The sequence below is a fragment of the Carlito syrichta genome, unplaced genomic scaffold (genome assembly GCF_000164805.1).
Source record: "Carlito syrichta isolate Samal-C Ts95f unplaced genomic scaffold, Tarsius_syrichta-2.0.1 Scaffold301845, whole genome shotgun sequence".
Classification (NCBI taxonomy): domain Eukaryota; kingdom Metazoa; phylum Chordata; class Mammalia; order Primates; family Tarsiidae; genus Carlito; species Carlito syrichta.
The window spans coordinates 90,608-116,339 of NW_007245941.1; the positions used below are offsets into that span (position 1 = coordinate 90,608).

At 39.7% G+C, this 25,732-nt stretch overlaps 1 protein-coding gene across 1 annotated transcript in view; it reads left to right on the plus strand.

Moving 5' to 3' along the window:
- The window catches only part of LOC103257700 (poly(A)-specific ribonuclease PARN-like), a gene marked incomplete at its 5' end in the record, with an annotated part of 131,413 nt that overhangs the window by 86,377 nt on the left and 19,304 nt on the right, over window positions 1-25,732 (plus strand). The window contains one exon of the mRNA XM_021711056.1: window positions 2,566-2,755. Within this exon, the coding sequence (XP_021566731.1) occupies window positions 2,566-2,755 (190 nt within the window). The remainder of the gene's footprint in view (window positions 1-2,565; window positions 2,756-25,732) is intronic.

Sequence of the window (25,732 nt, forward strand, 5' to 3'; positions counted from 1 at the left end):
GTTTTAATCGGGAGTCTCAAGTTTACAGGGAAATTGCCTCTACATAAATCTGGTTTGTAGCAGGGTAAGCTTTAAGGGGGTGGGGATTGTGTCCTGTTTTACCAAATACCTAGCGTAGACCCTGGGACAGAGACACTCAGTAAGCAATTGCTGGATGGAAGAATGGGTGGATGATGTTTGTGGGATTTATATTGTTGGGAGACTGTATAAATGAGTGAAAAAAGTCAGAAATATGATGCATTGAAAATAGGAAAAGTAACTGTTCCCAGGAATAAGATTTGCGAGAAAGGATCTTGTTTCTGTGACTCTCTGATACAAGTGAGTTTGTCAACAGCACGTCTCCAAAACGGGTGGTTTTCACTGTTTACCTCCTTGTGAGTGAGCCAGAGCATGCTGTTTTGAGCTCACATTTCAGTAACTCACTCTGCTTCTTTGGGAGACTTTATATATAGTATGGAAGTTCTCTAATATTTAGAGGGCTTTTCTCCCCTTTCACTCTTTAACTCTAGAGTGAATACTTGAAAAGTAGAGCAGACTTCTTGGTAAAAATTTATGTTTTTGAAAGAAGTAGTTTTTTTTTTTCCTTTGTTCTGTTTTTTTGACAACTAAATATTTAGGGCATAACATTCTGGAAAACACTGTTGTGCTGAGAAGTTATAGTTAAATCTGGGCTACCTGAAGTTTAAAAAGCATCAGGTGTTGGTTGTGTGAACATCTGCCTCTCATACAGTTGTCTTTCTCTTGATGTAATGTCCCTGATACACTGGAACCCGTTGCCCAGTTCTGACATTCTCAGAGCCTGCATGCTTGTCACCACTTGCTCCATTCAGCCATGCATCCATTCACATCCTGTTTACTGAGAACTCCTCTGTACCCTGAACTTTTCTAGGTGCAGGTATACAGCCTGTGCCTGACATCATGGTGCTTTTGTCACTACCCAGGTACCAGTACCGCCCCTCGCAGTGTGGCCTTGCTACCATTGTGGGTAATAGCTGCTTGCAGTGACAGTGGGTTAGGAGAGCACACACCCAGACTGCATGAGCCAGAACCAGCACATGGGCACCCATCCACCAGCAGGCCTATCACTGATCCTCAATCCCACACTACCAGCGTTTTCTGTCTACCAGCCTCAAAAGAGGAGGCAGTGTGGGATTATAGCAGAATTGGCCCGGCCTTAGCTTAAGACATTAACACCAAGCAGGGAATAAGCTCCAGTGTTAAGTACTCCTGCCAGCTAGAGGCAGGTTCAGAGAATTTTGTTTATTTTTATTTATTCATTTTTTTAAGACTAGTCAAGTGCAGTAGTGAGAAGGAGGTACAAGGAGTTCCACCTGTAACTGACGGTGAACAATCGAGATAATTCACTATCTTCTGACCAGCCAGAATGAGCAGTTTTTAAAAGCTGAAGAGGTATGTCTCAAGTGTGTTGGAGATTTCCTGAATTTGTAAAGTCCAAAGTGAGTGCAAAGCAACCAGAGGGGCCTGGGCATTAGGGTCAGAGTAAGCTGGTTTTGCATTCCAGACCTGCCATTCTCCCAGGTGTGCCTGTTGGTAAATCCTTGATCTCTGCAACCCTGCTTTCTCATCAGTAAAAACATTTCCTCCCTTGCAGGTATACGTGATGATTAGATATAATATATGTAAAACAAACACTGGGCACAGACGTAGAGGAGACCTTCAGTGTTTGAAATAGTGATCACCACTACTGGCAGTATTGCTTTTTTTTTCCTTTTTCTTCTTCTTCTTTTTTGTAGTGATGGAGTTTTTCTATGTTGTTCAGGCTGGTCTTGAACTCCTGGCCTCAGGCAAACCTTCTGCCTTGGCCACTGGGATTGTAGGCATGAGCCACCATGCCCAGTCTGTTGTCTTTTTTTTTTTTTTTTTTTCTTGAGTTGGAGTCTCACTCTCTCGCCCAGACTGGAGTGCAGTGGCCACTTCTAGCCACCGCAGCCTCGACCTGCTGGGCTCCGTCGATCCTTCCACCTCAGCCTTCCAAGTAGCTGGAACTACAGGCGCGCTATCACGCCTGGCTAATTTTTGATTTATTGTAGAGATGAGGTCTCGCCAAGTTGCCCAGGTGGGTCTCGAACTCGTGAGCTCAGGCAATCCACTCACCTCAGCCTCCCAAGGCACGGGATTACAGGCTGAGCCACCAAGCCTGGCGTCATTTTTATTCTTAACAAAATAGTGAGAGTTTTACCATTTTCTCTTAGTGGTTGTGTTTATCTTCATTGTGTTACTCTGAAAATGAGTAATTTTCAAGCAGTAATGTTAACTGGAAATATTTTTTAAATTAGCATTTTACGTACTTCATCGCTGTTCTTTACAGTTCACAAAACACTTTCATACAAGGGAAATTGGGGAGCAATGACTCTCTCTCTTCTCCATATGAGGAGACAGCCTTGGAGAGTTTCTGGGACATACTCAAGGTCACTAAGTAGCAGAACCATGGCCAGAGCTCCGACTTCAGCTTAGGACTCCTTTGTCTACTTTCAGCCACCTTTCAAAAGTGACATCTTTGGGGCTAGACCAGATATTTATATGTTTTTTTCCTTTTCCTTGTAGCTGTCAATACCAGCAAATATGCTGAAAGCTATCGGATCCAGACCTATGCTCAATATGTGGGGAAGAAACAGGAAGAGAAGCAGATCAAGAGAAAGTGGACAGAAGATGGTTGGAAGGAGGTTGACAGAAAGCGGTTAAACACCCAGTGCAAATCCTATGCCCTGCAAAATAACTATTACTACACCAATAGGTAAGAGTTCTTGTCTGTTGATTTAAAAGGTTAGAGTTGTTCTCATACCTTCTTACAGGATTGTAAATAGTAAGTCTGATTTTTGAGAAAGATTATTTTTCTAACTTTCCACATAATATCAGAAGTAAATACTACCTTAATTCTCTGTGAGTTTTGTTGTGGTTGTTGTTGTTTGAGTCAGAGTCTCACTCTTATCTCCCAGACTGGAGTGCAGTGGCACAATCACAGCTCACTGCAGCCTGGACCTCCTGCCCTCAGACAGTCCTTCTGCTTCAGTCTCATGAGTAGCTGGGACTATAGGTGTGTGCCATCAATGCCTAGCTAATTTTTTAATTTTTCATAGAGATGACTTCTCATTATTTTGCCTATGCTGGTCTTGAACTCCTAGATTCAAGATCCTCCTGCCTTAGCCTCCCAAAGTGCTGGAATTACAGACATGAGCCACTGCAACGGCCTCCCTGTGCTTCAGAGAATACTTTATAGACCACAGCTGTTTGATTAACCCTCACAAAACCCCCTTGAGGTAGAAAGGATATGTCTTACTCTCATTTTAGGGGTGAGGAAATGGAAGCTCTGTGGTTTATCCATCAGTTCAGTGGGAGAACTAGGATTAGAGCTGAACATGTCTGCATCTAATCCCTTCCCCTTCTCAGTGTCCATGTTGCCACTGTCTCAGCACCTGGACTCCTTTCAGATCCCATGTGGATACTGAACCATGTGCCTGCTGTAAAAAAAGTATTTGACACACATTTCGTTTAATCACCCCAATCCTATGTAACTTCAGAAGATAAGTACTGGGCAGGCTTGATGGCTCACATCTGTAATCCCAGTGCTCTGGGATGCCGAGGCGGGAGAATGCTTGAGCCTAGGAGTTCAAGACCAGCCTAGGCAATATAGCAGGACCCCATCTCTACCAAAAAAAAAGTTTTAAATTAGCTGGTACATGCATATGGTCCTAGCTACTCAGGAGGCTGAGACTGGAGGGTCACTTGAGCCTAGGAGTTTGAGGTTATGGTAAGCTATAATTGTGCCATTACATTCAGCTTGGATGACAGAGCGAGACCATCTCTTAAAAAAAAAGGGAAGTTAAATGCTGGCAATATTTTAAACTGATAAAATAAATCAAAATAATTAACCGGGCGTGGTAGTGCGTGCCTATAATTCCAGCTATGTTATGTTATGTTATGTTATGTTATGTTATGTTATGTTATGTTATGTTATGTTATGTTATATGTTATGTTATGTTATGTTATATTATTTTTGAGTTGGAGTCTCACTCTGTCGCCCTGGCTGGAGTGCAGTGGCACACTCATGGCCACTGCAGCCTCGACCTGCTGAACTCAGGTGACCCTTCCGCCTCAGCCTTCCAAGTAGCTGGAACTACAGGTACGCACTACCACGCCTGGCTAATTTTTTTATTTATTGTAGAGATGAGGTCTTGCCAAGTTGCCCAGGCTGGTCTCAAACCCTTGGACTCAGGCAATCCTTTCACCTCGGCCTCCCAAAGTGCTGGGATTATAGGTGTGAGCCACAGTGCCTGGCCTGCTGCTGGATTTAATTGCTAATATTATGTTAAATATCTTTGCATCTTTGTTCATGAGGAAAAAAATCAGACTGTAATTTTCTGTTATTCTTTGTCAAGTTTTGGTATCAGGGTTATGCTGACCATGGAATTTTATTGTAAGAGTTTTCTCTTCTGTTATTTTCTGAAACAGTTTATGTAGAAATTACCAGTGAAGCATCTGGGCATAGACTTTCTTTGTGGAATAGTTTTTGATTATGAGCTCAATTTTCTAAATAGATATGAAGGTACTTAGATTTTCTATTTCTTGTGTGTATTTAGGTAATTTGTGCTTTTCAGTTATGTTCCATTTCAGTTTAAGTTGTCAAATTCATTAGCATAAATTGATTAGGCCAAAATATTCCTGTATAATTTTAATTATTTGTAGGATCTATAATGATGTTCTTTAAAAATTCCTGATGTTAGTAATTTGTATCACCTCTTTTTTTCTTACTAAAGGTTTTTTCATTATATTAATCTTTTCAAAGAACCATTTTGACTTAATTTGTTCTTCTTTTTGTTTTTCTGTCTTCTTTTTTTTCCATTTATTTGTAATCTTTTTTTTGAGTTGGAGTCTCACTTAGTCACTGGACGGCAGTGGCATACTCACAGCCACCCCAGCATCAACCTGCTGGGCTCCGGCAATCCTTCCACCTCAGCCTTCCAAGTAGCTGGAAGTACGGGCATGCACTACTAGGCCCAGCTAATTTTTTCTTATTTTAACTTTTTATTTTAAAGATGTGGGGTACAATTCAGGGTTAGGTGTATCTTGTTCATATTATTTCTTCTGCTTATAATTTGCTTTTTTTTTTTTGGTCTAGTTTGCTTAGGTGAAAACCTCCCTGATTTTATGCATTTCTTTTTTTCTACTAAAAGCATTTAAAGCTGTAAATTTTCTCCAGGTGTGGTGACTTACACTTGTAAATCCCAGCACTCTGGGAGACAAGGCAAGAGGACTGCCTGAGACCATCCCAGGCAACTTGGCAAGACCTCGTCTCTACAATAAATCAAAATATTAGCTGGGTATGGTGGATTCCAGCTACTTGGAAGACTGAGGCAGAAGGATCTCCTGAGCCTAGCAGGTTGAGACTGTGGTGGCCATGAGCGTGCCACTGCATTTCAGCCTGGGCGACAGAGTGAGATTCTAACCACACACACAAAAAAAAAAAAGCTGTAAATTTTCCTTTAAATTGTATTTAGCTGCATCTCACATATTGATATGTTGTCTTTTTCATATCATCAGCTACAGAATATTTTCTAATATATTTTGTACTTCCTTCTTTAACCCAAGAGTTATTTAGAACTTTTTTTTTTTTTTTTTGAGTCTGAGTCTCACTCTGTCACCCAGGCTGGAGTACAGTGGCACACTTTGTGGCCACCACAGCCTTGACCAGTCCTTGGGCTCAGGTGATCCTTCCACCTTATCCGGTCCTTTCATCTTACCTTCCAAGAAACTGGAACCACAGGCATGCACCACCACACCCAGCTAATTTTTTAATTTATTGTTGAGGCGAGGTCTCACCATGTTGCTCAGGCTGGTCTCAAACCTATGAGCTCAGGCAATCCTCTCGCCTCCACCTCCCAAAGTGCTGGTCTTACAGGCGTGAGTCGCTGCACCCAGCCTAGAACTTCTTTGATAATTATTGAGGTTTGTTTTATGACCTGACATATGGTCTGTCTTGGTGAGTGATTCGTGTACACTTAAAAAAATGAATAGAATGTTCCATGAATATCTTGTTAGTATTAAGTTGGTTTGTGGCATTGCTCAAATCTATATCCTTACTGATTTTTTTTTTTTTTTTTTGGTCTACTTGTTCTTTCAATTACCGAGAAGAGTGTTGAAATCTCTAACTATGGTTGTAGATTTGATTGTTTTCCCATTTAATTATGTTGGGTTTTTTGCTTCATATATTTTGAAGCTCTTTTGATATGTTATACCCATTTAGGATTGTTGTTTTCTTAATGAACTGTCTCTTTTATCATCATTTAGAATATTCCTCTTTAATTTTGCCTCATATTAACGTAGCCACCTTTTAAAAATGTTTTTTAAACATTTTATTTTAGATTCAGGGAATAGATGTTTGTTACATGAACATATTGTGTACTGGTAGGGTTTGGGCTTCAGGTGACCCATTCCCCAGTTAGTGAACATTATATCCAATAAGTAGTTTCTGAACCTTAATCTCCATCCCCACCTCCCCTCTTTTAGTGTCCCCAGTGTCTATTATTATTTCCATTTTTGTGGCCATTTAGCTCCCACTTAAAAGTGAAAACGTGGTGTTTGTCTTTCTGTTTCTGAGTTAGCTCACTTAGGATGATGTTCTGCAGCTCCAACCATAACATAGTTATTTCTATTTTCTTTTTATTTTATTTGATTTTTATTTTATTACATTAAATTTCATTTCAGAGTTGGGGTCTCACTATGTTACCTGGGTTGGTCTCAAACTCCTGAGCTCAAGTGAGCCTCCCACCTTGGCCTCCCAAAGTTCTGGGATTACAGGCATGAGCTACCATGCCCAGCTGCCACTTCTGTTTTCTATTGCTTAGTGTTTGCCTAGTATATTTTGTTCAGCCTTTTACTGGCAACTTGTCTTTAAAGTATGTTTCTTATAAACAGCATATAGCTAGGTCTTGCTTTTTTCTCCATTCTGCCAATCCCTGCCTTTTATATTAGTGACTAGTCGCTCTCCCATTTGTTTGTTTTCTGTTCTCTTTTCTTCTTTTTCTCTTGTTCTGCTGCTTTTTGTGTGAATTGTGTATTTTTTAGTATTTGCTGTTCTTTTAGCATCTCATTGTGTCTTCTCTATTGACTTTTTGCTTAAACCTCTTTGTATTATTTTGTTTGTTTGACTCAGGGTCTTACTCTGCTGCTGAGGCTGGAGTGCACTGGCATGATCATGGCTCACTACAGCCTTGACCTCCTGGGCTCAGGAGATCCTTTCACCTCAGCCTCCCAAGTAGCTGGGACTACAGGCATGTCCCCACCACTCTTGGCTAATTTTTAAATTTATTCTGTAGAGACGAGATCTCACTGTGTTGCTTAGGCTGGTCTTGAACTCTTGGGCTCAAGCAGTTCTCCCACCTCGGCCTCCCAAAGTGCTGGGATTACAGGTGTGACTGACCGCACCTGGCTGTATTATTCTTTTGGTAAATGCTTCAAAGTAGTGGTTGGCAAATTATGGCCCTTAAGTCAAATGTAGCCTATGTGTTTTTATAACATTTTATTGGAATACAACCATGCCCATTCATTTACATATTGCCTGTGGCTGCTTTCGAGTTATAACAACAAAGTTGGATAATTGTGACAGAGCCCTTATGGCCCCCCAAATTAAAAATGTTTGCTATTTTGCCCTTTTATAGAAAAGTTTTCTGACCATTGATCTAGAATTATACTGTCCAGTATGGTAGCCTACATTAACCACATGTGACTGTTGAGTACTTGAAATGTTGCTAGTCCAAAATGAGATGTGCTATAAGTATCAAGTATACACCAGATTGTGAAGAATATAAATGGCATTAATCTCTGCTTACATGTTGATCACATGTTGAAATGATAATATTTTTTATATATTGGGTTAAATAAAAACTATTAAAATCAATTTGAGCTGGGCTCGGTGGCTCAGCCTGTAATCCCGCGCCTTTGGGAGGCTGAGGTGAGTGGATTGCCTGAGCCCGCAGGTTCGAGACCCGCCTGGGCAGCAAGACCTCATCTCTACAATAAATCAAAAAATCAGCCGGGTGTGGTAGCGCATGCCTGTAATTCCGGCTACTCGGAAGGCTGAGGTGGAAGGATCCCCAGAGCTCAGCAGGTCAAGGATGCGGTGGCCGGGAGCGGCCACTGCACTCCAGTCCGGGCGACAGAGTGAGACTCCAACTCAAAAAAACAACAAAAAAAAAATCAATTTGAATTCTTTTTCCTTTTTTAATGGTGGCTATTTGAAAATTTTAAGTTACATATCTGGTACATATTATAATTCTATTAGCCAGGTACTACTCTAAGGTTATAGTAGACATCCATCTTTTAAGTATCACAGTCTGTCTTTAAGTATAAATTGTACCACTTCATGAACAGTGTGACATGCACAACAGTTTATTTCCATTTATCCCCCCATCCTTTGTGATCTTTTGTCTTTTATATTACTTCTACACATGCTGTAAACCACATGATACGTTGTTGCCTTTATTTGTTTTTCTTTTCTTTAAACAGTTAATATTCTCTTAAAGAAAATAAGAAACGGAAGTATGGGGGAAATGATATGGTTATAATCATAAAAATGCAAGCATCCATAATTAGAAAGGTACGGTTAAGCAGGGGGGTGCATATAGTTGAGAGGGGGACAGCTACTGCTCCGTGACTCATTTCTATTAGCTTTAGGAAATTGATTCTGAGACCTTGGGAGAGCTAGTCACAACAGTCAGACATCCACTCTTGACTGTTAGCAGTGCTGATTGAGATGGGCATCCATCTCTTCTGCAGGTTGCATTGGTATTACAGCAGCATACATCTTTTCTGTAATAGATTCAGTGTACAGAATATTCAAGAGCTTCATAGTTGACAACTGGGAAAAAGGTAGGACTTAGGTTCTGGGGAAATTGGCCTGAACTGAACATCAATTTGCTTGAGAAGGGGAGGGGGAGATTTGGTCTGGAGGTGTGGGATCTGAGTAAATACAGGGTAGCATAGTGTTTGGAGAGTCCTCTATAGGGATGCTAAAACATATAAGAGTTCACAAGTGGGTATTTAGTCCCCATAAATCAGCAATGATGCTTGCAGCATTCCTGAATGATAGATGCTATGACTATTCCCATGATATTAAGACTGTAATGTTCTATAATTAAAGGAAATGGGCCGGGCTTGGTGACTCAGCCTATAATCCCGCGCTTTGGGAGGCTGAGGTGAGTGGATTGCCTGAGCCCGCGGGTTCAAGACCCGCCTGGGCAACTTGGCGAGACCTCATCTCTACAATAAATCAAAAAATCAGCCAGGCGTGGTAGCGCATGCCTGTAATTCCGGCTACTCGGAAGGCTGAGGCGGAAGGATTGCCGGAGCCCAGCAGGTTGAGGCTGCGGTGGCTGGGAGTGGCCACTGCACTCCAGTCTGGGTGACAGAGTGAGACTGCAACTCAAAAAAAATAAAAAAATAAAATAAAATAAAGGAAATGGTTTCCAAAGCCGCTTTGCCCTAATAAAGGTTTTGCTCAGTCATATTTTGGATTATTTGCTCTTTGGTTTATGTCAACCGTTGGAAAAATCTCATTGACTAGTCTCTTCCCTCTAACCTTTGCTTTCTGTAAGACTAATCTTCAGCCTTCCTTGAAAATTGAGAAGCTCCTGGGAATTTCTGCTAGGTAGGAAATCAAAGCTGTGACTTTTGGATTTAACATAATTTTCATCTGAAGTTAGTGGGTCTGAAGGTAACCAAATGTATTTATTACATTAGGGAATGGGAGAACAAACCCTTTAGAGACAAGGGAGAGTTCCGACTACACAGAGCATACTTCATGACCCATTGCTTTGTCAGAGTGCTTACACATTCATTCATAAATGGACTTGTGCAGCATCTTCTCTCCTACTGAAAAATGCTGTAGCAGCTGCAGAAGCCATAGGGGCTAGTGGACATGGAGTTGGCTTATCAGACACTGGATGTCATGGATTCTAGCGGTGCTCTGCCACCCCCTAGCACCTCAGAATGGCTCTTTATTCACTCTTCTCTTCAGCATAAGACTCTATTTCTGTGTCTTTGGTGAGATGTTTTAGTGGAAAGAATGCTGAATCCCTTCTAGCTCTTAACTTCCACATGTTTTTCTCCTATGCACAGTATAGGGCATGAGTTGGAAATTGGTAAAAATCTCTTGAGATCCTAGGGTTCTCTTCTCAAATAGCAAACAGTAGTCTCTTCTCAACCCAAGAGTTAGATTGTTTTTTAAATTCTCACGGTATAGTTTTTAGTTGAGGAAATTGTAATTATGATGGGTTAAATCAGTGTCGTAAGTGAACCTATGAAAGCCCTTTACTACACTAGAATAATAAAGACAGCCCTTCAAATAATGAAAATGTCATTGACCCTTTCAGTGGGTACTGCCCTCTAAATTTCCACCTACCATTTACGTACTGGAATTTTTTAGAATCTCCTTGTCCACATGGTTTCAAGATGGTTGGAAACCATTAGCCTGTGACAGAAGAAACATGGACTCAGTTCCTTTTGTCCTTGTGTCTTGGCCTTCTGCTTACACATTTGTCACTTTGAGTGGTTGCCTCACCCTAAGACCCATGCCATCCACTGCTGTCCCAGAATATATTTCTGCATCACAGCACCAGCCCTTCTCATCCTGGTGGCAGCTCACTCCCTCTCCATGGTCAAGGGAGCTCTGTCTTGATTGGTCCTTGATGCTCACCTCTTGTCCTAGCTTCGTTGCAGAAATCTCCATTCTGCTTTAACTGCCTCTTCTGTTCCCAGTCCTCAGCTGCTTTTTTCTGGGGAAATTTCATGTTGTTTAGCTCTTTTTTGCTCCTAGGTTCTATGTCTAAGGAACAGAATTTCCATCATGTCTTTATATTAAGCAATTAGATTTCTATAATTTGCATATCCCTTGGGATGAAGCCTTAGCTTCTGGAAAGGACTATAAGACTTACCTAGTTTAGCCACCTCAGCAGAATCTCTGTTGTATTTGGACAGAGTAAATGTTGGCAAATTCAATGTAGATCTTGTGGGTTAAGTATATTTTAGCAGAGAAATGTTTCCCAGGATACCTTTTAAACCACTGAAATGATAAATGCATACGATTTTTTAAAATTCACATAGTAGGAGAGTATAAAATGAAGGAAGGGTAATATCTTCATTCCTCACTCTCAGTCCCTCTTCCCAGTGGTAGCTACTGTTATTATTGTCTTTTGGTGGTTTCTGCTATACCTTTAAATAAATTTTTTTGTTTCACTTCTTTTCCCTCCCTCCCTCCTTTCTTTTCCTTGTCCTTTCCTCCTGGTCTCAAATGATCCTCCCACCTCAGCTTCTCAAGTAGCCAGGACTGTAGGCACGCAACACCATGACCAGCTAATTTTTCATAAAGATGAGGTCTCACTGTCTCACCCAGGCTAGTCTTGAACTCCTGAGCTCAAGTAATCCTCTCACCTCAGCCTCCCAAAATGCTGGGATTATAGGTGTGAGCCACTAGGCTCGGTTAGGAGCTGAATTTTTAATAAGCATAAAAGTGTCAAAAAAGAACTGCCAGAAAAATGTTAAGGATTTCCACATCTGGCATTTAAAACATATTTCATGCTTTATTTCAGCTAACACTACTATAAATAAGACAGGAATAATCCTAAATGTACATGATTTGGGCAACTCAAAGGGAAAATTTGTTTTGCATTTAGTCAACAGACATGAAAAAAATAGCATTTCACTTCCCTATCATCTAACTGCTGAGGGCAATTTGTATCTACTGTTAACACCATTATAATATTACAGAAAATTCTACTATTACATGAGGATAAGTACTGAATAATATAGCACATTGTTACATAGATGATGATGACTTTTAATTATGGTTAATCAAGTAAACAACATGAAGATATGGAAAGAAAACATTAATTTCCAAATATTGCTGCTGCTATGAAACATGAAAGTCTTTTAACACAGCAAAATTCATTTAAGTGTAAGACGATGTTACGCTTAGCTTATGTTATTTAAAATAAAATCTTGAAGCCGGGCATGGTGACTCACTCCTATAATCCCACTTTGGGAGGTGGAGGCAACAGGATTGTCTGAGTCCAGGGGTTCAAGACCAGCCTGGGCAACTTGGTGAGATATTGTCTTGTCTCTATAATAAATTTAAAAATTAGCTGGCCGTGGTGGCGTACACCTGTGGTTTCAGCTACTTGAAAGACTGAGGTAGAAGGATCACCTGAGCCCATCAGGTTGAGGCTGTGATGGCTGTGAGCACACCACTGCACTCCAGCCTGGGTGACAGAATGAGACTCCTACTCAATAAATTAATTAATTAAATCCTGAGTTGACACACTGCTTTAAAGTGAGTGGTGAAAGAAGGCTTATGGTGCTAAATTCCAAATTTTTGCATTTAAGAACTTTTTGTTTTTTGCTCAACTTGCTGGGCTCAGGCGATCCTTTCACCTCAGCCTTCTAAGTAGCTGGAACTACAGGCACATGCCACCTTGCCTGGCTAATTTTTATTTATTTATCGCAGAGATGAAGGCTCACCAAGTTGCCCAGGCTGGTCTCAAACCCATGGGCTCAGGCAGGCCTCTCACCTCAGCCTCCCAAAGTGTTGGGATTATAGGCATGAACCACCATGCTCTGCTTACAAGAACTTTTTAATAGAAATGCTGAATTTTATTGGAGAGTGACAAACCTTTCTATGTTTTCAGATTTAAAAAAAGCCAAATTATTGCTAAAATATTCTAATCTTTAATAAAAAGAATTACAGATTCTTTGACTGGGCATGGTGGCTCATGCCTGTAATCCCATCACTATGGAAAACTGAGGCGGGAGCATCATTTGCGCTCAGGAGTTTGAGACCAGCCTGAGCAATATTGTGAGACCTCATCTTTACAAAAAATTAGCTGGGCATGGTAGTCCTAGCTACTCGAAAGGCTGAGGCAGGAGGTTGAGGCTGTGGTGAACCTTTAGTGTACCACTGCACTCCAGCCTGGGTGACAGAATGACAGACAAACAAAAAATCTGCTACTGCATTGTAAGCCAACAGAAACTGCAGCATGTTTGTGTTTATTTAGGGGAGGTCAGGTGGAAGGATGAAGGATGACTGCTATGACCCAAAGCTAAGTTTGTCATTGTCCTCATAGGTGGTTCCATGTTTAAATGTTGTCTCTAGGTTTGAGGTGCTTTCTTCTGTTCATTTAAGAATCTCTGAAGGAAAGTTTTTTTATTTCATTGCCAGATTGGAATATTCTAAAATTTTTTTGTGCTCCCTTTTTCCACATGCAAAAGGACACAAATCTGTCATGGGCAAATGGATTTTTATTCCTACAATTCTCTCTCTTTCTCTCCCCCGCCCCATCTCCCCTTTTAAATAAAACTTTTCAAATTTAAAAAAATTTTTTTAAAATGATTTAATTTATTTATTTGTGATGGGATCTTGCTATGTTGTCCAGGCTGGTCTCAAACCCCTGGCCTCAAGCGATTCTCTTGCCTCAGCCTCCCAAGTAGCTGGGATTACAGGCATGTGCCACTATACCTGTCCTGTACAGTTGTTTAAACTTTTCATAATAAAACTTTGGGAAAAAGTAGAACCGTGAACCATGTCTTCCAGAAACGGTGTATACATTTACAGTAAAGTAGGGCAATTTGGGTGGTTCTCAGTGATCCGCAGGTTCCAGACAGACACCCAAGTTAACAAATGTCTGTCCAGCTGATGGCTTACCTGTCCACCAGTGAGGCTTCTGGAGCGCATCCCTCTTTGCTGCCCGCCTGTCAGGACTGTCTGGTACAGGCTCTTCTTGCTGCTTGTGTTTGCCCACTTTCTTCCTGGACTAATTTGGACCACTGTCTATGAAGATCCAGATCAATGTCATCTCTAAAAACATGGACCTTCCACCTTTCCCACCTTAAAACAGGGAGGGGACAGAAAAGGTGTTGGCATTTATTAAGAGTCTACCATGTGCCAGGTACAATATAATGTGAGCTGTTTTGTTCTGTTTTCTTATTTAATCCTCACGATAACATATTTTGTAATTGAGGACCCTGCTCAGTCACAAAACCAATACATGACAGAGCATAGATTCAAGCCCTCATTTATCTCCTCCCAAAGCCCATTAACTTTTTTTTTTGTCAGAGTCTTACTGTGTCACCCAGGCTGAAGTGCAGTGGCACACTCACGGCTAGTGCAGCCTCAACTTGGTGGGCTCAGATGATCCTTCCACCTTAGCCTCCCAAATAGCTGTGACTACAGGTGCACACCACCATGCCCAGCTAATTTTTGGACTTACTGTAGAGACGAGGTCTTGCCATGTTGCCCAGGCTTGTCTCGAACTCCTGGGCTCAGGCTTTCGTCTTGCTTCTGCCTCCAAAAGTGCTGGAATTACAAGCATAAGCCACCGCACCAGCCCCATTAACACTCTTTCTAAAATGCCTGCTCCCTCCTCAGATATCCATTTATGATCCTTCCCTATCACTAGAAATGCCTTCTGAGATGCCTTCCGTGCCACCCAAAGTCCTCAGGAATTCTTGGCCTTTGGAACTCTTAGAGAAAGTGAAAGGATAAAGTTGGAAACTGTTGCTTATTCATCTTAGTGTTCCAACACCTAACAAGTGCTGCATTGTGGTAACTCAGAAAAATGTTTAAATAAATGAATGAACAAGAGACCCTGTGACACACTTGGAACATATCTTGCTACCCACCATCATACTGAAGAAAGCCATGCAGGCTGCTTTTTATCCTTTTTAACAGTATAGTCATGCAAGGAATGCTTTCAATTGCTTTGCCAATGTAAGGCAGAGGAATTATATTATTTTTATAATCACACCAATACCTACCCTACTTTATTGCCTTACCTGTTGTTTAGACTTAAAGAACCATCTAAAGGTGGGAGTGATCATTTTACATGCCTTAGAATGTCTCAATTCTGAAGACCATCCTGCATGCCTTTTCACTTTTTTTTTTTGAGTTGGAGTCTCACTGTGTCACCCAGACTGGAGTGCGGTGGTCGCTTCCATCCTCTTCCTTTCCTTTCTCCTTTTCTGCTTGCTTTCCTTCTCTCTCGTTCCATCTTTCTTTCCTTCCTTTCCTGTTTTCTTTCTTTTTCCTTCCTTCTATCTCTTTCTTTCCTTCCTTTCCCCCTTTCCCTCTGTCTCTCTCTTTCAAGCTAGGGTCTCACTGGCAACAGCTCAGGCTAGTCTCAAACTCCTGGCCTAAAACAATCCTCCCACCTTGGCCTCCTGAGTAGCTGGAATTACAGATGTGAGTCATCGAGCCTGGCTTCATTTTCTGCTTTCATGCTGGTGTCCCAATCCCCCATGAGACTGTGAGTCTGGTGTTTTATTTATTTATTTATTTATTTATTTTTTGAGTTGGAGTTTCACTCCATCGCCCAGACTGGAGTGCAGTGGCTGCTCCCGGCCACCGCAGCCTCGACCTGCTGGGCTCCAGCAATTCTTCCACCTCAGCCTTCCAAGTAGCTGGAAGTACAGGTGCACGCTACCACACCTGGCTAATTTTTTACTTATTGTAGAGATGAGGTCTCACCAAGTTGCCCAGGCAGGTCTCGAACCCGCAGGCTCAGGCAATTCACTCACCTCAGCCTCCCAAAGCGCAGGATTACAGGCTGAGCCACCGAGCCCGGCTGAATCTGGTATTTTAAAAGAGAGTCCCCAAGCTGGGCTCAGAGTAGTCTTCCGAGTAGCCGGAATTACAGGCATGTGCTACCATGCCCAGCTGATTTTTTGATTTGTTGTAGAGATGAGGTCTCGCTGCCCAGGCGGGTCTCAAACCTGGGGACTCAGGCAATCCACTCACCTCAGCCGCCCAAAGGCATGGGATTACAGGCTGAGTCACCGAGCCCGGCTTTTTTTTTTTTTTTTAAAGAGTTGAGGTCTTGTTCTGTTGTCTAGGCTGGAGTATAGTGGTACAATTATAGCTCACTGCAGCCTCAAACTTCTCAGCTCAAGCGATCTTCCCACCTCAGCCTCCCATGTAGCTAGGACTTTAGGTATAAACCACTAAGCCAAGCTGATATTTTGTTTTTTTTGTAGACAGGGTCTCACTTTCAAACTCCTGGGCTCAATTTATCCTCCCACCTCAGCTTCTCAAAGCACTGGGATTACAGACATCAGCCACTGCGCCCAGACACACATTTTTTAAGGGAGAGTAATTTAAAAGGAAATCAATCTCATGTGATGCTTCAGAAATCTGTATTCAGGCTACCATTTTCTTTTTTTTTAACATATTTTGTATTATAAAATTTTGGGGGTACAGTTAAGGGTTAGGTATAGAAATGTGCATCGTTCAGGCACCCTTGTTAATAAGGGGTGTCTCCCCATCCCCAGACAGATATTGACTACTGTTAGTCCCACCTCCCTTCCCCTCCCTGCCCCCCCCATAGTTTCCCACCACCGTCAGTCCTTTTTTTATACTATTATGATAGATGTTCAAGGTCCACTATATGAGTGAGAACATGTGATACTCAGATCTTTGTTTCTGTGAGAGATCACTCAGTATTATAGATTCTAGTTCCATCCAGGTCAGACTACCATTTTCTAAGTATTATACTAGGTGTCGTATATTTAGCATAGTGAATTGGAGAATTCTTGTGAATGACTATGAGGTACATTAATTCATTGTTTTAAATGAATATTTCTAAATTCTTGGAAGGAATTCGTTTCTAGTTTGCTATAGATGCAAATTAATTTCAGAAGGATCTTCACAAACCAAAGCAGGATGCAAGAGGCATGTGGTTTCTTGGTATCAGACCATCTTTTAGTAGGTCATTCTCTGTTCTAAGGGAACACCTTATGGTCCTGGTAAAGCCACCATACCCCATTCATTCATCACCTCAAATTGTTAGTGCTGAGGATGTCATCTTGTTTGGAATTTGCCTGAATATATGACACGAATGCCCGCTTAGGATGGCTAAATTAATGATATACAATGAAGCTATTAGAATTTAGAGTAGCATTCCCACATGGCTGATAGCTTTCTTTTTATATTCTTTCATCCCAAGTTTCTGTCTACCATCTCTGATCATTTGGCTGCTGTGGGCATCACACAAAGGTGAATGCTCTAGCAGAGAGGGAAGAGGGGTAGCTGGATCCTTCCAGGCACCTTCCCCTTTCCTTTGCCATCATTTAGGAAGCAGTCTTCTGCTTCCACATTTGACCTGCCCAGTTGGTGTTAGGTTTTCTTTCCTTCTCAGGTTGGCATTAGTGGGTTTATAAGAAAAAAAGAAGAACACAAAATGACAGATTCCAGAAAGATGGAAATCTTCCAAAACACACAGGATTAAGATACTGGTGCTGTACATTTTGTTGTTGTTTAGGTAACTGACTTTAAATTTTTTCATATGTCTCATTTCTATTTGCAGTTGTTAATATTGTGAAATACAGTAGTACCACAATAATTCAGTTGAATAGAAGTTAAGATAAGACAAAGAACATTTCTGAAGAATGTAGATGTGGTCTTTTTAAGAATGGGTAGCATCTATAACTGTGTGAGCAAAAGTGTTGCCTGAAAGAACCATGTACTTGTAAATGTAAGGAACTTATAGGTGATCTACTCCCAATCTGTTACATTGTATAAGTGTATTGGCAACTCAGAAAAGCTGTGTCTAATTCAAGATCATGAAGCCAATTAGTCACAGAGCTAAGTACTAAATACCTATTTAAAGACAAGCAATTATTTACTATGGTGTAGTGGGGTTTTTTTGCATATTAAATGAAGTCTTGGACATTTTTTGAATATTCAGTGAAATAAATATTGTTTTTAGAAATAATACAAAAAAGTTTAAAATAAAAACCGCAGTTTTTTACTACCGCCATCGTGTCCCTCAGAGACAGTCACTTTCAGTTTTCTTTTGATATTGACCTAATAATATAACTCAAATTTCTATAACCACAGTATATTAATGATGAATAATTGAATAAAGTACCAACTTCATTGCTAGCGCTTCAGTCTGTACATCACTACGTAGAAAATAGATGCATATTATGATTGGCAACTCATCAGGTAACTTCTTACAGAGTCTGTGACTGGTCACTGCACATTTGTTAGTGTGTTACTCACAGAGAACAAAACATATAATTGAGTCATCTCCTTGACTCCCAGTGATAAACCCATGCAACTTAAAAAAAAAAACAGATGATCAAAAAAGGATTTGATCAACAAAGACGAAAGTGTGACAGAGGAGCAAAAAGTGATAATGTTGGAAGTTAAATTCAAATGGAAACAAGTGGAGTAATAGAAGAAGAATTAGCTGATCATGGGAATGTTGACACTGTTGCTGTTTGAGTTACTGTAAATCTGCAGCCAGAGAAAATTAATGAAGGCAACTTATCAGCATAAATGAGGAAAGTGGTTGTGGCAAAAAAGATGCAAATGTCCCAGAGGAAGTAACCAGCATAAAATTTCACATTAAAGGAATTCTCAGAGATATTTCATAATACTGAAAGTGCAAAGAATGACCTCTTGGAAGCTGACAGAAACTTGGAAAGGTATAAGACAATTCAACAAGGCATAGAAAAGATGTTCACATGTATCATAAGTTACATGATAAGGAGAGGGCAAACACTGTTCAGACTATTCTGAATGAGGTTTGTTTGTTTGTTTGTTTGTTTGTTTGTTTGTTTTTAAGAAAGCCCATACTTTATTCAGATTTCATTAGTTTTTACCTAATGTCCTTTTTCTGTTTCAAAATCCCATTTTGAATACCACATTACATTTTGTCATCATGTCTCCTGAGGTTCCTCTAGACTGACAGTTTCTCAGACTTTCCTTGTTTTTGATGATGTTGACAATGGTCAGCTCTTTTATAGAATGTCGGATTGTCTGATATTTTTCTAATAGTTAGATTAAGGTTATGGGTTGGGGATGGACAGGTGCAGAGGTAAAGTGACCTCATCATTTCATATCAAGGAATACTTCCTGTCTGCATGACTTCTCACTTAATCTTCATCACCTTGATGAAGTAGTGTTTGTCAGATTTCTCCACTGCAAAGTTACTATTTTCCTCCTTTCCAACCTGTACTCTTTGAAAGGAAGTCACTATACGAACTCACTATACACAGTTCGTACTCAAGGGCGGAGATATATGTTCTACCTCCTTGTGGGAGAAATAACTACATCAGTTATCTGGAATTCTTCTGAATGAGAGATGTCTCTCTTCTCCATTTATTTATTCAGTCATTTATGTATATAATTATGGTCACAAGTTTTTAACAAAGAAATAGCACTTTAATTCTCAGTTTTGCCTAATATTTAAAATCGCAGCGTACTAAGTAAACCATGGTTTTACTTTTTTTCATTCCTCTATTTTTAACCTTCAATAAGAGAATTTATAATGTTTTGACGAAAATGTTGAAAGGTCATAGAAAAATCAGTTTTCCTTATTGATCGTTAAGATTGCTTTGTACCTTTTCAGCTTGTTCAGACATTTTTATGGTCCTGCACTACATGCAAAGCAGGGACTGGTTGTAGATTTTGAATTTTCCCTCTGCTGTCTGCTTTGTCTCTGTTTCCTCGGAGTTCCTTTTTTTTTGTCTGTATATTGGCTGTTTTGGTTTTTGTCTCTCATTTGGAATCGTTCTTCAAAAACTTGGTTGTTCTTGGCTATCATTTTTATTTTAAGAATTAACTAAAAACTGATGAGAAGCTATAGATGTGGAAGCAGAGCTTATTGATGGTTTTTCTGTGTAGGGTGATGAGGTGTAGGAAGTTGGTTTTGTAGTTATATATCTTTTCTCTAAGGCTTATTCTGCTTCTTTTTGTCTTATGCTTTTCATGTCTGCATAAGAAATCTTGGCCTAAACCAAGCTCACAAAGATTTTCTCATATTTCTTTCTAGCAGTTTTATAGTTTTCAGTTTATATTTAGGTATCTGATATATTTCAAGTTAGTTTTTATATATGGTATGAGGCATGATACAAATTTACTATTTGCATATAGACGTTCAGTTGTTCTAGCACCATTTCTTTAAAAACACTATCCTTTCTTACTTTCCTTACCTTCACTCCTTTGTCAAAAATCATTTGACAAATGTGGTTGTATTCCATACATATGTGGTTCTATTCCTGAACTCTATTTTATTCTGTTGATCTGTATTTCATTTCTCTCACCAGTACCATACTGTCTTGATTACTGTTGCTTTATAGTGAGTCTTGAAATCAGATGGTATATCCTTTAATATTGTTCTTCTTTTTAAAAAGAGCTATTCTAAATCCTTCACTTTTCCACAAAAAAATTGAAAGTCAGTTTGTTGATTTCTACAGAAAGCCTGCTAGCTCTTTGATTGGAATTGTGTTGAATTTATAGATCTTTTTGGAGAGAATTAACATCTTAACTACACTGAATTTCCAATCCATGAACATAGTGTATCTTTTCACCTTTTTAGGCTTTCTTTTATTTCTCTCATCAGCATATTATAGTTTTTAGCATACAAATTTTGCATGTGCCTTATTGGAATTTATTGTAGGTCATATTTTAATTTTTATTCTTTTGAGTTGGAGCCTCACTTTTGTCATTCAGGCCGGAGTGAGTAGCATGCTCATGGCCACCGCAGCCTCGACTTGCTGGGCTCAGGCAATCCTTCTACCTCAGCCTTTCAAGTAGCTGAAACTACAGATGCACACCACCACGCCTGGCTATGGGTCATATTTTTAAAGTTCAGTTTCCAGTTATTCATTGCTAAATATAAAGAAATACAATTGACTTTTATATTTTGACCTTGTATCTTTGGACCTTACTAAATTCACTTACAATTCTCATTATTTTTTGTTGATTAGTTGGTATTTTTTGTTTAGACAATCATATCTGCAGATAAAGGTAATTGTATTTCTCCTTCCTTAATGGACTATTATAAATCTTATTTCTTTCTCTTGTCTTATTGCACTGGCTAGGGCTTCTAGTGTAATGTTGTATGGAAGTTGTGAGAACCGACATCTTTGTCTTGTTTTTGATGTTAGGGGGAAAGCTTTTAGATTCTCAGCAATAAGTACGGTATTAGCTGTAAAGATGCAAGTGTTTTTTAGAGACAGAGTTTTCTCATTTGCAGGGTGAGGGATATAAACTTGATTGCTGGTGCTCTGGGTACAGATGGGCAGAACGAAATTGGAGGCCTCATTTCTCAGTATGTGAGAGATAGCTGCATGCCCCCTTTAGTCAGTTCCTATTGCTTCACTCTGGCTTTCCAACACTGGTGCAGCCTCCATGAGAAGATCACTTTCTCCAGAGACTAAACCTCCTGTCCAGCCCCTGCTGGCCTGGGGGAATCCTAGTTCCCTGGCTTCTCAGGGATGGGGTTGGGGATCCTAGTGTTGCCTTTTTCCCTGTTGATATAGCCCCACTCTTTTTCACCTGTTCATTTTAGGGATCTGGGGCCTGGTTTTGACTGAGACTTTGCAGGAGTCTGTTGGCCTTTTGTACAGCATGTAGATTTCTATTTCTTCCTCCATGCAGAGTTCTTTGGCACTCTTCTCCCTACTCTTCCTTTCCAAAGAGAGTGTCTGCAAGATGAGCTTATATCCCATTCTCTGATGCTGCCTCTCCTGTTCTCTTTGCCTCAGTAGATGTTATCATCTCTCTACAGATAAATAGGTGTGTTCAATCAGTAATGTTTAAATTCCTGGAAATTTTTAAAAAGTGCTTTCAGAAATAGTTAGGCTTTTTGTAGAGGAGGGATAATGTTTTGTCTTTTCTTTTGTAGCCTTGATTACATTACTGATTTGTTTAGTAAATCCTTTCATCAAAGTCAAAGGTGATTTTTAGTGTAAAAGTAAATTTCATTCTAGCCTCTGAAAATCTCAGATGTTATGAATTCAGCTCCAACTGATTGTATGTTGAGTGTATGCTTTAAGCTTAGGAATTTGTATTAAAATAATGTCTTTCATGTGTCATCCATTAATCTTTCATGTGTCATCAATTAATCTTTTCTATGCTGCATTAAAGTGAATTAACAATAGAGGATTATTTAAAATATTCAAATCAATTTCTTATAAAAAGTGTATCTAATTGAATGCCATCAAGTCCTTGTAACCCTAAGCCAATTTTTCTCTTACTTAGACCTTATATTCACACATAAGCTTTATGCCTAGGATTGAGCATACATATAACACATATTCATAATCTACCTCTCTCTCTCTCTCTCTCTCTCTCTCTCTCTCTCTTATACACTCATACACACACACACACACACACACACACACACACAAATGCATACTCTTATTCCACAAGAGATATCTTTTATTACTGGGTAGCTATCATATAAACCTTATTTAATGTTAATTTTGTTTTCAAGCTCAAATTCTTTATTATAAATAAGAATTGTAGTTTATCAGCGACCTCTGAGGGATTGACTTCTGAAATGAGCATAGACTGCCCCATGTCCTCTCCTCTTCCACCCAGATCACTCCCCAAAACACAGAAACAGTCATACTCATGGAATTCAAATTCAGCATGACAGTTCACAAAATACAATAAAAGGCATTTTCTAGCTCCCACTTACCCAGATTTTTCTAGTTCATTTTGTTGTGTGAGGTAGTTTGCACAGTGGGATACTGCTTTGTTCCCTTAGCTACATCTAGTAGGAAATGTGTTTTTATTCAGCCTGATTGGGGAAGTTGCCTATATACTGGAATGTATATTATATTAATATAATATATAACTCAGGATGAAATCAGCAATTTGGTGTCTGTCACTTGCCTGATTGCTTTTGAGGGAAGGGGAATTCACTTATTTCATCCATTCAGGAAACCTTGGCCAAGGACTTGCTCTCTGCCAGGCCCTGTGCCAGGTACTGAGGCACAGGAGGGATCCTGCACTCGAGGAACTTACATTATGGTGACAGAGAGAGCGTGAACAAGGGAAAACATAAGCAAGAAGCACAGGCAGAGATGAGTAGGAGAAGGAAAAGAAAATAGGGCAGGGGGACGAATGCTATAGGGCGAGGGGCTGCTTGGGCTCCTTGGAGGGTCAAGAAAAGCTTTTCTGAGTGGGTCTGTTTTCAGCTAGGACCCACATAATAAAGAGAGCTGGCCTTAGGAAGATGGGGGTTATAAAGTAGTTCTAAGAACTTGGACTTGGAGTGCAGTCTCAGAGCCCCCTAACTAGCTGTACAACTTAGAGGGGGATCCCTTATTCTGAGGATGAGGTTTCTTATGTGCAAACTAGGAATTGTCCAGCTTCAGATGGTCATATGCAAGTATCAAATGAGAAAATATTATAAACAGCAGCTTTTTAAAAATTTATTCAAGATGTGGGGTACAGTTCAGGGTTAGGTATACAAATGTTCATTTTACAGGTACCCTTGTTGATGAGGTGTGCTCCCCCCCTCCCCTGGAAGTTTCCCACTACTGCCAATCCCTTTCTTATGATAATTGTTCAAGGTCCACTTATGAGTGAGAACATATGGTACTCTGTTCTTTGTATTTGTGATAGATCACTGAGTATAATAGACTCTAAATCCATCCATGTTACTGTAAAGTTCACATGTTTGTCCTTCTTTATGGCTGCATAATATTCCATTGTGTATATGTACAACATTTAAAAAAATCCAGTCCAGTTTTGACGGGCAGCATGGTTGGTTCCATGTTTTTGCTATTGGGAATAGTGCTGCAATAAACATGCATGTGCAGGTATCTTTTTTTGTAGAATTATTTGAGTTTCTCTGGGCATATTCCCAATAGGAGGATTGCTGGGTCATATAGAAAGTCAAATTTCTACTTCTTTCAGAAATCGCTACATTATTTTCCATGGAGGTTGCACTAGTTTGCATTCCCACCAGCAGTGTAGAAGCATTCATTTTTCTCCGCATCCTGACCAGCATCTGTTATTATTAGTTTTATTAATGATGGCCATTCTTACTGGGATTAGGTGGTATCTCAGTGTGATTTTGATTTGCATTTCTCTGATGATTAATGAGGCTGAGCACTTTTTCATGTGTCTTTGGCTGCCTGTATCTCTTTTTTTGAGACATGTCTATTCATGTCTTTTGCCCACTTTTTAATTGGTACAGAAGCTTTCTAAAATGAAAAGTGGCTCTCATTTTATCCAGCATCATAAATCTTCCAGCCAACTGAAGGATATGCTCTACCTAACTTTAAGATTAATGATGAAGGCTGGGCATAGTAGCTCACATCTGTAATCCAGCATTTCAGGAGGCTGAAGCATAAGGATTGCTTGAGCCTAGGAACTCGAGATCAGCCTGGGCAACATAGTGAGATCTCTTCACTACAAAAAAACCAATAAAATATTAGTCAGGCATGGCGGTACACACCTGTAGCCCCAGCTACTCAGGAGACTGAGGCAGAATGGTCACTTGAGCCCAGGATGCATGGTGAACAGTGATCCTGCCACACTGCATTCCAGCCTGGGTAACACAGTAAGACCCCTACTCAAAAACAAAAACAAACAAATTCAGACAGTGAAGGTGCAGCATTAAAGACAGTGTGGTACTGGTATAAGGAGAGCTAAGCAGATAGTGAAACAGGAATACAACCACAAAGTGTGGTCAGTTGATTCCTAGTAGATTTTCCATGCAGGAATTCCATTCTGGCATTTCTAGGGATATTTATATGTTATTTTAAATCATTAGAAAAAATCAGTCGAGAAGTCAGGGAAAGGGAAAAATTCTGCGAGAATTAAAGTGTTAAGAGTCAATGTGAACTTTGCTAGTTCAGAGGAATTCACTGGCATCCAGTCAAAAGCAAGAGCACAGTTAGTGACATGTGGAGGCAAAGATTAAGGTCAACATTTCCAGAACCAGGACAGGAACATGTAGGAGAGGCAGAGTCATAGTCAAATCATTCAATCTTGCTTATCACTGTTGCCATGTTGTAAGTGTGTGGTCTTGGACCTGTCTCCTGCTAACAGTGAGTCATTCTTAGCAATACAAATCTGTTAGACTTATAGACATTCGTACACATTATTTTTTAAAAACTGCAAGTCTTGTTTCAAGAAATATGTTTTGGAAGCATTCCTTAAATTGGTTGTTTTGCAACATGATTATATATAGTGCTAATAACCTCACTAGAATATCCAAATGTTAAATTTTCTTCATAGAATCCGATAATTTTCACTGATGTTTTCCGGTGTTTGAATATATGATAGAGGCTACAGTTATTTGTAAGTACTTTTATAGAAAAAATGTGAAGAGAAGATGTGTGATATTGTTTAATACTCCAGTGTGAAATCAGCTAGTATAAAATGTGAATTAAGAAAAGCAGTATCAAATTTAATAGCAAAATGAAGGCAAGCAGACAAAATAATCATCATCATTAAAAAGGAAATGAACTTACATGAAGCTGTATGTAGTCTAACACCGAACTTCAGCTTGCTTCAGACACACTCTGAACAGTTTGACCAACATCAGCATGTGAAAGAAATTCTTCTATGTTTGGAATCTTTTTCACAAAATGTGTTAAATGCTCATGAGTTTAAAAAATATAGTTTAAGTATAACTTATAAATATTAAGTATTTGTGGCATCTCTCTATTTTCAAAATATTTGTCACCCATTTGGTTCTAATGTGTTCTTTTAATGTTTTCTGTTACCAGATGTCTTATCAGATAGAGGTTATTTTTACATATTATTGGAATATATAAGTTTTCACAATATATTGACTCATTATAATAACCTTTGAATGTGTTATTGTATCTTACTCTACAGAAATGACCCCTGAAACTTTTAATACAACCCTGTGACATAAAAGTGATTCACTGTTTATGATAATTTATTATTCAC